Below are 15040 nucleotides of genomic sequence, written 5' to 3'. Positions count from 1 at the left end.
ATCAACCTGGTGCACTTGAGGAATATAGCAATAAGACCAGTGTAACTAGAATGGAAACAGAGAGGGCAAAACCTAGAAGTCAGGCCATATCATGGAGGGCTCATGGGTTGTGGTAAAGATACTCATAGATGATTCTAACTTGAAGGGAAGTCATAGGCAAGTTCCCAGAAGCAGAGTGAGCATTGTGTTTGTAAAAGGATCACCCTAGCTACTGTTTCTAGCTAGCACTGGGCTTGGTGCTGTGGAGGTGCAGACAAGTGTTGCAACATTGTGTTTGCCTCTGCGAACTTACACTTTTGTCAAAGAGACAGGATGGAAATCCAATTACAGAAACATTACATCAGCTGCAGTATAAAAACCATAGGGCTCTTCAGAGCAGTATCATTCACCATAGCCAAAAAGGTGGAAATAATCCAAATGTCCCTCCACGGATGAATGGAGAAGCGAAATATGTGCATACAAACAATGGACTATCATTCAATCTTAGAAAAGGGTGAAATTCTGACACATGCTATGACATGGATGAATCTTGAAAACATTATGCTAAGTGAAATAAGCCAGACGTAAAAGGTCAAATATTGTATGATTCCACTTATATGGAGTACCTAGAATAGTCAAATTCATAAAGACAGGAAGTAGAATGGTGGGTGGTTACCAGGGGCTGAGGGGAGTGGGGGTGGGGGTGAGGATTGGGGAGTTAGTGTTCAGTGGGTACAGAGTTTCAGGTTGGGAAGATGAAAAAGTTCTAGACATGGATAGAGGTGATGGATGCATAACAATGTGAATGTACTTAATGCCACTGAATGGTTGAAATGGTAAATTTCATGTTATGTATTTTTACCACGATAAAAAATGTAAAAAGACACAGGGCTAGGATCTAGGGATGGAAGAGTGGGTATTCTAGGCAGAGGTAATAGCAAGTCCAAAGGCCAATTGGCAGGAATGTGCCTGGTGTGCTCTGAAGAACAGCAAGAAGGCCAGTGGGCTGGGGCACAATGGAGAGCAAAGGGTGAGGGCTGTTCATAAATGGCCTTGTAGGACCTTGTAGTTCCTTCTAGGAATCCAGTGGAAGATGGGAAGCCATTGGAGGGATTTGAGCAGAGGGTTGATCCTACCTGATCTTTGTTAAACCAGGATCATCTTGACTGCAGCTTCCTTTAATCTGAATCTCATTTGCAAACAAGGGTAAGAAAAGCACTTACCTCACAAGGTAACTGTGAACATTAAAAGAGGTAATGCTTGGCAAGAGTTTACCATGGTGCCTAGCATTGAGTAAGCATTTCAACAAAAGGTAGGCACTACTGTGACAAATCCAAAGACAGCAGCCCCCTGAGGAGGAGTTTTGGAGGACTTCATGGAGGAGGTGGCAGTTCAACTAGACATAGAAGGATGGACAAGGTTTCCACCAACAGAGATGGAGAAGAGGGTGCTTTCCGGGTGGAAGGAACAGCGTGGTCCACAGCACATGAAGGAAAACAGCCAGCAACCGTCAGGGCAGGGAAGAGAGAAGAGAATGTTTGAGAATGTTTGATAGCTCTAGCAGGTCACAGAGAGGAGTGTGTGCTCTAGAGCATAGGTGAGGAGAGTTTTGAAGGTTTTGTAGTAGATGTCAACATTCGAGCTATGACTGCAGAAAACTGCATCCCCATTACTCAGCCTGGAGCTGGAAGAACTGGGAGGCAGGAGTCGGGGGTTAGCAGCTAGCTAGGCGTGGGGGATCAGTGGCTAGGCTGAAGACCCAGAGAATCAAGAGGACGAACGTGTGGGTGGCAAAAAGGAAGACAACCAAGAGGGCTGGTCGTCCCTCGGCATCAGAGAGGAAGCCATTCAGTGAAGAGCACTGTAGGAGCCACAGGCATCACCATCGGAGTTGGGCTCCTTGGCTGTCTGTCCGCAGAGCCCAGGCGGCCCGACTTCCCCAGAGCCCTCACCGCGGTTATAGACACATTCGCTCGTCTGATGCGATTATGTGTTTTAATGTTTCTGCTCCCGGACGTCAGAGCTTGAGTCTGTTTTCGTTTCATCCCAGTGCTTGGCACACTGTTTGCTGAGTAGCTGAAGGGGAGATAGGAACCGACAAGAGGTTTCCAGAAAGGGCTCTGTGAGCTGAGTGCCCAGAGGCACACGTGGGACTGGGGGGCATTCCAACTCCAAGGAGGCTGCATTCGCGTGAGAAAAGGTCCTGCGGAGAAACTCTGGTCACCTCCCCGCCGGTTGGCAGAGACAACAGACAGGTGGAGAGGGGAAACCACTCCGCAGTTTACAAAGGGCGTGCACACCTACTGCGGGGAACTCGGAGGGAAAAAAACCAAGGCCCGCGCACAGAACCGTGAGCGCGCAGCATAGCTGCGGCCCCATTTCCCGCCAGAGAATGCCGAGGCCCGGGGGGGCGGGGGTGGCAAAGGAGGTCCGCAGGTCCTCGGGGCCGAGCCTCGGCGGCTGGGAAGTCACAGCCCCACTCCCGGGCGCGGAGTGTTCGGCCGGGCTCCAGCACAACTTGCATATCCCCGGGGAGCCCGAAAACTCTCGGCTGGAGTCCGGAGCCGAGATGGCCGGGTGGGACTTCGGGGTCCCAGGGAGCGCCCAACTCGCCAACTCCCGGACTTTCGCAAAGCTCCCGCGGGCGGGGGAGCCGCCGAGGAGCGGGCCGCACCATCGCCGCCCGAGAGGGGGGAGCGGTCTGCCCGGGGCCCTCGCCGCGCCCGGGCGGTGCGGAAAGGGCAGCGAGGAGGCCGCGGCTGGCGGGGCGCGGCCTTCGGCCGCCGACCCCTGGGAGGCGGGAGGGGCGCGCGGCTGGGCGGGGCTCGGGGGCGGCGGCGGCGGCGGCGACCCTCCCCTGCGGCGGCGGCGCGGTGGCGGCGCCCGGCCCCCCGGCGGGCGAGCGGCGGAAGTGCCGCGGAGTTGGAGCGGGGCCGGCGCCGCGGCCGCTTCTCCTCGCTGGGCTGCTGCCGCCGCCGGGCGGACTGGCGGACGCGCGGAGCTGGGGGCGGCGCGGCGGAGCCGGCGGGGCGCGGCGCGGCGGGGCTGAGCGGCCCCGATGAGGCGGAAGGAGAAGCGGCTTCTGCAGGCGGTGGCGCTGGCGCTGGCGGCCCTGGTCCTTCTGCCCAACGTGGGGCTCTGGGCGCTGTACCGCGAGCGGCAGCCCGACGGCACCCCCGGGGGATCCCGAGCAGCGGTAGCCCAGGCGGCCGGACAGGTGAGTCACCCAGTTGCCATGGAGTTGGGAGCACGCTCTCCCCGCAGTCACTTCTAGCCTTCGGTTCCTTCCTTCACCGTCCCCTGTCTGCCTCCTCAGAGTCAGAGGCAGAGGCTCCTCTGTACTTCCCATTGTTTTCGATGGGAAAATGAGGCTCAGGAAGGGACAGGACTTGTCCCACACTCTTCAGAAACCGAACCAACTGATGCCCAGTCTGGTGGTCTGTTTCTTACCATAGGTTACCATCGTCTTCTCTGTCCCTGTCTGGTGTCCCTTCACCTCTTCCAGCATCCCTCTCTTTTGGAGGATCCTGTCTGCATTCCTGTGTCCCAGGATGACTGCTTCTTCTGGAGCTGCCTGTCCTTCTCTTTGGTGTGGTCTTTTCTGCTCCCCCGTCCCCCCCACCTGCTGATCCAGATGTTTCCCACTCAGGTCAGCCCCTTTCTTGTTTATCCATCTGCCCAAGGAGACACCTGGGTCTTCTTCCTCTCCACATTTGTTCACCCTCTTTCTTTCCCAGATCCTGTGGATTCCTTGGAGGTTGCAAAGATCATGCTCTCCTTGGAGCTTCAGGTGGGGGATGGGAGTGGTTGAGCTCCTGGTCTTTGAGGGGCCTGCTGTCTTTGACTTTCTGGGAATCCAGAAGTGGGGACTGTGGTGGAAGGACCCCCGAATTCTCCAGGGGCTGTTTGTGCTCAGTGCCCTGAGGATGGAACATCAGATGCTTTACATGTCCCTTTTCAGAGTATTACCCATGACCCCTTATGAACTTGTCCAGGCTGATTAGATGTGGTGTTTCTTGCAGCCAAGACTGGGATCTTAATTACTTTTGCCTCCTCTGAACTCACCTGTGTACGTGTGAGAGCGAGAGAGATAAATACATATAGACTGATAGCAAAAGCTCTGTCACATCACTCCTACTCTCCCAGCTCTTGGCTCAGTGGGTGCCAGTAAGAATATATATGCATGAACTGTTTCACACAGTGGGAAATTTCAGGTTTTCTTGTGGGATTTGCTCGGTCCCTTGGGAAGTGGAAAATTTGTGCATCGGGGTTGAACTTGACTCATGGTTGACAGGACAAGGGAAGAGGCTGACTTTGGACAGTTTTCCTTTCTCTTCCCAGCATCAGGCCGCAGTATTGAGTACAGAGGGCTCTTTGCGACACGGTTGACCAATTTGAGGGCAGCCTGTCATTCTGGCAATTGTTGCACACCATCCTGGAGGACCTGGTTAATTCCTCTGGCAGATCTTACTGTTTGGAAACTAAGGCCCCAACTCCTTTCCTAAGCCCTTGGTTCAAACCCTGACAGCTGACTTAGACCCCTCTCTCTTAAGTCTATATTTATATGGGTTTTTCCTTCATGAAATCCGTTCCCACCCTGTACTAGCATCCGAGAGAGGAGTTCAGGGTTCTGTCCTCAGCTTTACTGTTAACTTGCTGTGTGTGTCCTTGACCATCTCCCGTCTCCCTCTCTGAGCCTCCCTTTCTCCATCTGTGAAATGTGGTTACTGGTCCAGCTCCAGCTTTCTGTGATACCATCAGTGAATCAACGTGGAGGACAATGGCCACTTCTTTCTCCTTTCCTGAGGCAGGAGCCCCTTGTAGCATCCCTAGCTGTGAGGGCTCTGTGCTGGATGCAGCCCCAGATCAAGGGGGTATTGCCCTGCCCAAATGCAAACTCTCCTTTGGAATAGCTGTAGCCAGTTCTAAAATAGCTCCTGACATTCTGCCTCTGCCTGGAGAAAGCCCTCGTATTTCATTTGCTGTGGATGCCAGAGACGTCCTGATTTTCATTTTCTATAGACCCAGATGTGTAGAGAGAAGGTCAAGGTTAACTGCCAGTTTGGCCTGAGCTTTCAAAGTAAATTACTCACTTGCACAAGAGGGAATTGATAGAGTAAGGCAGCCTTTTGGACAGAGAGAGAGGGGGAGCAACAGCTGGGCGCTGCTCGGAGCCCTTAACTGAAATGGACAGAGAGGCTCATCTGGGAAGGTCTAGTTCTTGTTCAATTCTTTTTCTCTGGAATATCATGAAGAGGAAGAGGAGGAAGAAGTGGTAAAGGGGTTTTGGGGGTGGTGGTAGGGGGTTGCCAACCGATGATCCTTGCTTTAAAGAAAGTATCTTAGCCTCCTGGGAGCAGCAGAATGGAGCTGTTTCCCCAACGATCTGCTCTTCTAGGTGCTATAGGATTCAGCAGTCATGTGCTGCCTTTCAGGAATACTCTGCCAAATTTCCACACAGCCCCTTTTTGTTTCACTCACCGCAGATGCACAGCACTAGGCTTGGCCCCTCGTCCCTTTGAATGTCAGCTGGCCTTGAGGGAGGAGGCTGACTTCTCAGAGCACTCGTGTTCCATCCCTCATCCCAGAGCACTGGAACGTGCACATACCATGTCAGGCTGCTATCTGGGGAATCTGGCATCTCGAGCGCACAGAGCTTCTTTCGACAGGGCTGACCAGTTCTGAGCTCAGCTTGTCACTCTTGTAATTGTTGAGAATGATCCCAGAGCACCTCACTGATCTTTCGAGTAGAAATAACTGCAGAGGCTCTGGAGGGAATTTGGACAACAGGACTTTATCCAAATGAAAACTATATTCCTTGTAGGTTTGAGAGAAGTTTCTTTGACTGTTTTAGTCCTTTAACTCCTTGATTTCTCCACTGGATTAAAGAATACAGGATTTTAAATTCAGAGGGTTTATCATCTGCTAGAACTTAGGTCTGTGTAACTCATGCTAGCTTATGCTGGTTGTACCACTGGAGCTGGGCAGGGCAGCTGATTTGTAAAGGACACATAATGCTTCAAGGATTTGAGCATTCATCTGGTCGGACAGCTGGCTTCTTGGAAAATTGCAGAACCAAGTGAGAAAAGACTTGGTTTTTCAAAGTCTTAAAACCATCTTCATTTTAATTTGGGGGGTGCCTCTCATTCCTAGTCCCAGTCTACTTAACAGCTTGGTTTAATTCTCTGGTCTGTTTCATATTCCAGGCTTGGGAACTGGTTATTAAAAACCTGTGTTAAAGAAATGTGATGCAGTCCTTTCCCATTTCTGAGCCATAATCTCTTGTGAAAATGACTTCATTGGATAATAGCAAGCATGCAGTAGAAATTGGTGGGATAATGGAATACCAACGACTTAATTTTCGAATATCAAGAGTTTTTCTCATTGTGTCAGAGTGGAACTTTATTTTTAGAACATCTAGAAATCAGTACTTCCCTCCCCCACTCCCCTTTTTTTTAGTCTTCCTGGTGGCAGAGCCTTACCCATCAGAAAGTTAAGTACCACAGAAATGTAGCCATGGGATAATTTGTTTAATTTTCCACAGAGGGGCTGGGAAAGCACATTTCTCTGTCTGCTTGCCCAGCTGAAATCTGATGCCACTGGGGAAGAGTTGTTGATTTACCTGAGCAAATCTGACTTCCTGCATTCTTTTTTCATTTGAGGCTTGCAGTCTCCTAGGGAGCCCAGCTGAGAAAGGTCTGCGAACAGAGGCCTGGGTTTTAGTTCACTCTCTTGGCCTGAACTCACTGTGTGACCTCAGGAAAGTGGTTTAACGTCTCTGGGCCTTAGAGTCTCCATCTGTGAAGTGAGGGCTTAGATTTAGAAGGGGAAGGGTAAATGTGTATCAGAAGAGTGCTTCCCCTCCCCAGGCCAGGGCAGACATTGCTAATGAATCTCTTTCCCTCTAAGCCCAGACTTGGCCTCTGGCAGTTTCTCAACACTGCTACTCAAGTGGAGTTAATGGCGTGTTGAATCTGATGTGCATTGTAGAGGATAGATTCTTCATTAGGACTTCCCCAACTCCAGCATGCTGGGGTTCTGTGAGTTTGTTTGGAAGCTGGGGTTGGAAAGGCCTGGGATAGCAGATGTGTGTTTAAACAGGCCGCCGTATCTACTTTGTGATGAAACCACTACTTAGGGATATGTTCATACTCTAATGGCTTCTCTCAGGCTGTGTTCAGCCTTTAATCTGTTGGCTCCAGTGACACGATAACAAATAATGGAATCAGGGATGTAAAAGCAAAGGCCCATTTAAAGGATAACCATCTTGCTTGCTCATTGTACCTTGTCGGCAGTCAGCTCTTACACAGAGGTGGCATCAGGATCTCATCACTGAAGAACACCCTGAGGCAATCTTGGCAGCCAGAAGTGTGTCCCATGGCAGCTGAATGCTCACTGTGGTGTTTGCAGTCGGCTCTAGGTTTTACATGTATCTGGCTGTATACCATACGTGTGCCAGAGCCCGCAAGGGAAGAGCCAGTGCCCCCAGGAAGACTTAAGAGTCCTGCTTCTCAGAGAACCATTGTCCTCATGCCCAGGAAAGGAGGTAGCCTATACGTGCCTGAGTTCTTGTGGCTAAGGAGTGCATCGTGGCCTCCCCTCCCAGAAATGTCTTGGAGTAGAAACTATATCCTCTTCTAGCACAGTGCTTAAGCCTTGGCACTTGGACGACAGTGAGAACTTGTTTGCTAAAGGATCTATGTGCGTCCGAGCAGGAAGGGTGCTACAGAAGGTATCTAGTCCAAGCCTCTCATGTGGTAGGTGTGGAAACTGAGGCCCAGGAGAGGGGAGATCAGTTCTCAGAGGGAGGAATTCAGACCAGAGCCCAGTTCTTCTCCAAGTTCTTGCTCCATTTCACCACACATATTTTTTCCCTTCACATCCTAATATTTGATCCTGCTCTACAATTGTATCCCTCCTGAGCCAAGATTATCACTCCCAATTTTGGAGGCCGGTACTTACTGAGACCGATTATCTGCTGGGACTTACCGGGCTTTTTTGCAGATCTATTTCTGTAAATTTTCTTCTCAGATTTTTACAGTTTTAAAGCAAGTGAAATGTATTAAATTTTAAGATGGCAGTGGGATCCAGCAGGGCAGTAGAGGAATTAAAAGGCTGCATAGCATGTGGCACCATTACTGCTCCCCTTGGCAGACAGAGCTTATCTGAGTTTAAGAGCCACCTCAGATTCTGTCAGTTGCAGTTGAACTGAGTATATATTAACTCCTGTAATTGCAATGGATTTCAGGTGTGGTATGATCTAGATAGAGGTTCACATCCTAGACTGAGTCCCAAGGCAGCGAGAAATGGTTGTAGCTCTTTCTGATGTCATATCCAGCCCCAGATCCTAGAGGAGAGAGTCTGCTGCTTCTGGTGGTTTCTTTATAAGAGTGTGGGAACCTGCTTCCTATAAACTCTAGCAAGACTCCTTAGATGTTATTGGCCCAGTTTAGATCTAACCACTCACAGTTGTCAGGAGGGTGAGCTATGCTGATGGACCTAACCCACCCTGGAGTTAGGGGTGGGGTCAAGCCACCCAAATGACAGGAAGAGCAGGTTCCCGGGGAAGAATCTGGATACTCTCATGGGGAGGAGGGGAAATGAAGTCTAGGGATGAAGCCAACAAGTGTCCACTGCGGAATCCTGCTGACACAGTGTCCCAGGCAGTTGCTGCTGCCGCATCAGACCTGGGCCTCGAGAGGGAACCTCTGTGCCGTCTTGGACTCAGTTTGGGTTACTGAGCCTGCAGTCTGGAGGTCCGCGCTCTCATCCCAGCTTGCCACCCCCTGGCTGAGACGATTCATTCTGTGGGCCTCGGTGTCCTCCTGGGGAAAGCTCAGGCGCAAATGCTGCCAGCATAGGGTAAGTAGAGGGTTAAGATGAGGAGCGGTTAAAAGCTGCCTTTATTTAATCTGATGAGTTCTGCTGCCACCTTCCTTTCCCCTCACAGGTGTCCTGAGCACTGTCCCTCTCCGCCACCCCGACCCCCCAGTAAAAGGCAGTTCATTGAAAATTTGTCTCAAGCTGAAAAAGAACTTCTGTCTCTTCAGCTTCGACTCTTTTCCTGCCTGGCCCTTCTTAGCTGGAGGAGGCGGAGTGTTCATACTTTGGAAGCCAGAGGAAGCTAAACAATTCCGCTTGCTGTGGTGGGTGGGTGTGTGTTTATGAGTGTGTAGCTTTCTCTCCATGTGTCTCTCTCCTCTCTGTTATCTTTGGACGGTTCCTGTTTGCTGCCCTCTGCTGAGTGTTAGATAGCAGAGGGAAGGGGAAAAGCAGGCCCATTTCTTCCTTCTCTTTGATTTTGAGAAAATTCTGAGCCTCAGATGCTGAACGGTCTTCAGGTTTCTCAGATGATCAAAGCCACAGTATGAAATGACACTAACAAGAAAGATGGTGATGTAGATGGTGATGTAGGTGGCATGTTAATGATGGTAATTAATAGCAGCTACCATTTATTTAGCACTTACTCTGCTAGACGTGGGACCAATGCGCCCTTTACCTGTACTCACAATTGTTAAACACTCACAATTATAAACAGGTGGGAACCAGTGAAGGCGGGGAGGCTCACAGAGGTGCAGATATTTGCCCAAGGATGCAGAGCCTGTGGTTGTGGAGCTGGTATTGGAGCCTGTGAGTCTCTGACCCAGCACCGAGGCAGGACAAGGGCCCTGCTTTCCATGCCGCCCCTCCACCCGGCCTGCAAGGCTGCCGTGGGAGCCCCGATGTCTGCACAGAGGGGAGTGACCATTGCTCCAAGACTGAACTTCCTCGGGGGCAGAGGATGAGCCCACAAGGTCACTTGGTGACCTTGAAGAGGAACCTTCACCCCACCCCTGCCGAAGCCCCATTGGCAAAGTGACTCCCCAGTCTCGCTAGATTGAGACACTGTGGGGCAGTGTCTAGGGCTCTAGCTTTGGAGCTACACTGCCTGATTCAGGTCCCTGGCCTTGGGCAAGTCGCTTGACCTCCGTGCCTGGAACTCTTGGCCTGTAAAATGGGTATAATGTTAACTAAATGGGGGTGGGCATTGTGAGGGTTGGATCAGTCACTGTGGGTGAAACCCGGGCCTGGTACAGAAAGTGCTCGGTGAATGTGGTGGTGCTGCTCTTGTGGGCAGTGCCTGGCTTAGAGTAGAGATCCTCTCTTCTTGGCCTTTCTGTGGCGGAGGTAGGGAGGGTCGCTTATGTTGTTCTCGTTTGGAAGGTGGATAGCTGGTTGGCCTCATGGCACAGGCTCCACCAGTGGAGCAGGGCCAGACGTGTCTCCGATTATTGGGGATAGGGAAGAGGTCGTGCACGCACAGGCTGCTCTTTGTACCCCACTCCCTGAGTCTTGGAATCTGAATTAATCATTGGGGGTGCCCACCCACTTCCCCCCTGGGAGAGAACACAGATCCTCTGCATCCTTTTAGGCAATATTCTTTGCCGCCTCCAGGAAGTATTCTTTGGTCACTCCAGCTCCCAGGAGTTGCTCACTCCGCCTTAGTTCCCCTGAGCCTCAGCTTTCTCTGCCCACTTAGACCAGAGGCCCTTCCAGGAAGGCATGGCCCTGTCTTTCTTTCTGCTTCTCCCTCCCAGACCCGTCCACGTGTTCTGTTAGCCTCTGGACCTCCACACATGCTGCTCCCTTGCCTCTGACACCCTTCTTCCCTGCCATCTCGCCCCTGCTGGGGCAGCCTAGGGTAGCGGTCTCTCCTCTGGGGTCCAGAGCCCCTTGTGGAAGTGTACCATGCAGTGTAGTCACCGTGTTTCATCTGTGCAGACCATCTGCTCCTGAAGGCAGGAGTGAACCTCCGTCCCAGTCACCGTCTCGATTGCCCAGGGTATCTGCTGAGGGACTGAAGGAGCAGGCGAGCGAGTAAATGATAAGTGGGTGCTCGGTGTCTGCTGGCTGAGTGCAGGAAGGCTGGCCTCGGGGAGTGGTTCTTCTGGAACTGCAGGAGAGGAGCCTGCTAACGGTGGAGGCTCCAGGGCCCACGCCCGAGGAGCCAGTGCCGGCCAGTCTGGGGTGGGCCAAGGAGCCACGTGTTCAACAGATCCGACTAGAGTCCAGCAGGGAAGTCTCTCCTCACCACCCATGTCCCCAGCTTGGCAGCATCCCCAGGAGGCAGACCTCGCCTCTCCCCACCACCCAGGTGCTTACGCCTCTCCCCCCAGGAGTGCTTCGAACGTCTATTCCCTGGGAGCGCGTTTATCTGCAGCTTCCCCACGTTTCCAGCCAGCTCTCCCCGGGGAACTCTGTTAATGGTGGCACCGTGTCAGATGCAAACAGCTCAGAGTCCGGTTCAGCATCTGGGACGGGCTGTGCACTCTGCAGACCCCTCTTCAGTGGGCTGCAGGGACTCTCCAGGGCCCTAAAGCTATGCTTTCCGCGGGCGCCTGTGATCTGTTGCCTTTCCCAGGTGGGTACTCTGCTCTCCTGCTGTGGGGGCAAGGGTGAGATGCCCACAAAGGGGGTGGATATTGAACTCAGGGCCTTCCCAGGAAGGGGTCGCATTATGGAGCCCCTAGGGGTCTTTCCCTTGAGCTGGAGAGGGTGTGCGATTGGGAACCGGGCCCCTGATTCTCAGGCCCAGCTCTGCCTTCTCCTAAAATGAGCACAGTCAGCATCCCTTCATCGTGTCATGGAGATGATTAAATGACATTAAAGGTGAGAAAATGAGTAGAGAGGTTCTATGACATAGCCGGAGCCACACAGCTGGGAAGTGATGGAAACAGGATTCCCGTGCAAACATCTCCCTCAAGCAGAGCAGAGCGCACGGCCCAAGGCTTCCTCCTGCTGTCTCGCCACCATCTGACCTTGGGTGAATCCACCCTCTGGCCCGGACATGGGAGGTTATCGCCAAGAGCCCCATGAGCCTGGTTCTTGGACCCTTTGTGTTGGCTCTGGAACGCTCTTCCGTGAGCCGAATGCTTCAGTGTGGGATTGCAGCAGGTCCCGTGGCCGCCTGGGAGCCTCACTCTTGGGCTTCCCCTAAAGCCCAGTTAACCAGGGTTGTGTGTTCTGGCTGGTCTCTTCCTCTTGTTAAAAAACGACAGCCTCCTGGAAGAGCAAGAGGCCAGGGCTGCTGAGCAGAGGGGAATGGCCAGGCTTCGGAGACAGGAGGTTTCTTAAAGGGAACAGGTTGGAAACATCTGGCAGGGGAGTGTGTGTGAAAATTACTTCCTGCTGCTGAGGCACATTGTGTGTGCTCAGCTGAACACTGTGTTTTTTGCATGTCTCCTCCTGAGTATCGATCAGAGTCAGCTGCTGACAGTTAAAATGTGTACGTGTGCACACGTCTATTTGTGAATTAACCAGTTTCTAAATCTGGCACCTAACTTTAGTGAAAAGTTAGTGACTCTGTTTTTGGGGCACCAGGGTCTATAGTCTGAATTCCTGGTTATTTTATTGGTAATAAACCTTAGTGAAAACCTTCAGAGAACTTCTTTTATTACTTTGACCTTTGTATTTAAAAAAAAAACCTTATATGGTACTTTACTGGAGGTTGTAAACTGGTTGCCTGTGGGCCATATGTAGCCCAGAGATATGTTCTGTGCGGTTCACCCAATGCTGGCCCATAGATGGTTGGGTGTCTTTATTTGTAAATGGTATTTAGTTGTGGGTACCTAAACATTGGAATATTTCACATTTTAAAACATTCTCTTTTCTGGCTTTTGGGAAAAAATGGAAAAGTCTAGCAACTGCGCCCGGGTTATAGCATCACAAAAAGTGGCTGGATCTGGGTAGCAGCTGCCCCCTCTAGACAGGCTCCAGCTCTTGAGTTGGCTGCAGCCCTTGTCACACTTTGTGTTCTCAGACCTGGGTTTCTCATCCTTTCGTGTAACTGTGCTGGCCTCTGGGAACATTGGAGCCTGGGAGCCCTGCTTTATAACTGGTGTCCAGTTCTCTTTATCTCGTGGTGGAGGCAGGACGGGGTTTATGGTCCCCACTTGACAGATGAGACAACCAAGATTCAAAGTGTATAAGTAACACAACTAGTTACAGAGCCAGTAAGCCGAGGCCAGTCCTTCTGACTGTAAGCCTAATGTACTTTCCCGGTGTGGGGTGTAAAACATAAGCCTTAGGCTCTTGAACAGACTCACTTAAGTTTATATCTGGATGAGTCATGCTCTGTGAGCCTAGGAACCCCTTGCCTTGCCTCTCTGTGTCTCTTGGGGCTCTGAATTTGAGGTCCACCCTGTCTAGTTTGTTCCAGCTGTGTCAGGGGCTGCCCTAGGTTTGTTAGAAACTATGTGAACACAGAGTCTGCTTTGTTTTCTGCCTGTGCTTCTTGGCATGCCGGGGAACCCCAGTATGCACATTCCTGTTACAGGGGGAGTGTCAGGAATCTGTGAAACGAGAGGGAAGACAGCTTCCCATCAGAGACCGTGCATGCCTTTTGGGGAGGGGCAGGGAACTCAAAGGCGTCTGGGACATTTCTGGAAAAGAGAGCCTGTGTGAGGGCAGTTCAGCCTAACACAGGCACCCGGTCTCTGAGTACAGGGCCCTTTGCCAGGGCAGGAGTGGCTGCAGGGCCATCCGCCCTTCAGGAACCTTCCCTCAGAGGTTCCGGGTGGCTGCTGATGTGGCAGTGGGCATGGAGGGCAGGGCACAGTCGGTGTGGCGGCCAGTCCTGGGCTGAGAGTTCGGTCTCTCCGGCCTGGCTCCACAGCAGCACCGATAACCCCCCTTAACCATGGCACTCTTGCTGCCTGCTGTGCCCAGTGCCCGTCTCATCTCTCCACTGTTAAAAGTGCTCTTACTATGGTCATTTTGCAGATGGGAAGTCGGGGCTCAGGAAGCGTACGTAACCTCTCAGGCCTGCAGTGGAAACAAGTGGGGAGACTCCAACGCAGGTTTCTGACTCTCAAACCTTGCTTAACTGCCTCTTAACTAGCACGTTTTATGGACACCCATGGCAAGTCATTTGATCTCTCTTGGCCTCCATTTCCTCGCCTGTAAAGTGGAGGTGATACCTTCCTGGCAGCGAGCAGAGGACAGGTAAGAGGGCCTCGTCGGCTCTCAGGCCTGGAGCTCTTCCTGCGCCCCTCACTTTGGGCAGCTGCCGGATCTTGCCACCGGCTGTGTTCGCTTTCCCCCTGGGGAGGCCAGTAGGGTGTCCCCGCGGAGTCAGCCCCGTGTGTCTTGGGTGCGCCTCCCCGGGCCTCCCTCCCCAGCCCGGATCCTGGCCGGGCCGCTGCTCTTCCCCTCTGCTGGCAGCGGGAGAGGCGGCTGAGAGCCCTGCCAGGGAACAATGGGGCACATTAGGAAGCCTGCCACGTGCCAAGCCAGAGGTATTAAAGGGACATTTGATTAGTTTTAACCCTAATTGTTAGACTTTTGCTGTCTCTTTTTTTCTTTGTAGCAGTTAAGGGGACAGAAAGCCCGGGTGTGGATCTCCTCCCTCCCTGGTATATGTGGGCTCTCTTTGGCTTTGGATGTGAGTACACCTCTTTCACCCCTTCTGATTCTCAGCCCTCTCTTCTCTCTGTGTATGTCTTTCTCTCTCCCCCTCCACTCCCACCCCCTCCCTAGTTGTCTCTACGCTGTGTGTGTCTCTCTGAGCAAATACGGTGAGAGATGAGACTGAAGAAGCCATCTGCCTACCACTGTGGAATCCACGATCCCAAGGGACTATTTCATCTTACCCTGTCTCCCCCAGCTGCATCCCTGCCAAACGATCAGTCATTGTTGGCTTGAACACCTCCAGTGATGGGGAACTCACTTCCTTTAGCTGAGCAGAGTCCTTGGTAATATGCTGTGGCTCAGGGTGGCCCAGAGAATTTCTTGAGTGTCCACTACCCATCTTTGCAGGCTGCTTTCAAGTCTTTTCTTTCCCAGAAAGTCTTCTCTGACCTTCTTGTTACAATTAATCTCTGTCTCTTGGAAATGCTTGTAGAATTTAATTTGTACACTTCAGTGGCACGAAAGTTGTAGTGCCATGTCTCTAGGCAGAGGGAAGTTATATTGAAGGAACTTTCCCAGCAGGACAGCTGAGAGGGCTTTCAGCTGGAGAGAAGGGGTCCTGGAGAGCTGCCTTGTGGGCCTAGGCTTCCTCCTGTTTCTAGAAATTCCACCC

The 15040-nt window shown here is 52.1% G+C and overlaps 1 protein-coding gene across 1 annotated transcript in view; it reads left to right on the top strand.

Moving 5' to 3' along the window:
* The first annotated feature begins 2906 nt into the window (after positions 1–2906).
* GALNT10 (polypeptide N-acetylgalactosaminyltransferase 10) overlaps positions 2907–15040 on the top strand; it is a 216194-nt gene continuing 204060 nt past the window's right edge. The window contains exon 1 of the mRNA XM_057730281.1: positions 2907–3196. Coding sequence (XP_057586264.1) covers positions 3038–3196 — 159 coding nt within the window. The 5' untranslated portion in view covers positions 2907–3037. The remainder of the gene's footprint in view (positions 3197–15040) is intronic.

Source organism: Hippopotamus amphibius, chromosome 1, assembly GCF_030028045.1.
Source record: "Hippopotamus amphibius kiboko isolate mHipAmp2 chromosome 1, mHipAmp2.hap2, whole genome shotgun sequence".
Classification (NCBI taxonomy): Eukaryota; Metazoa; Chordata; class Mammalia; order Artiodactyla; family Hippopotamidae; genus Hippopotamus; species Hippopotamus amphibius.
This window is presented reverse-complemented; position numbering and strand designations above follow the sequence as displayed.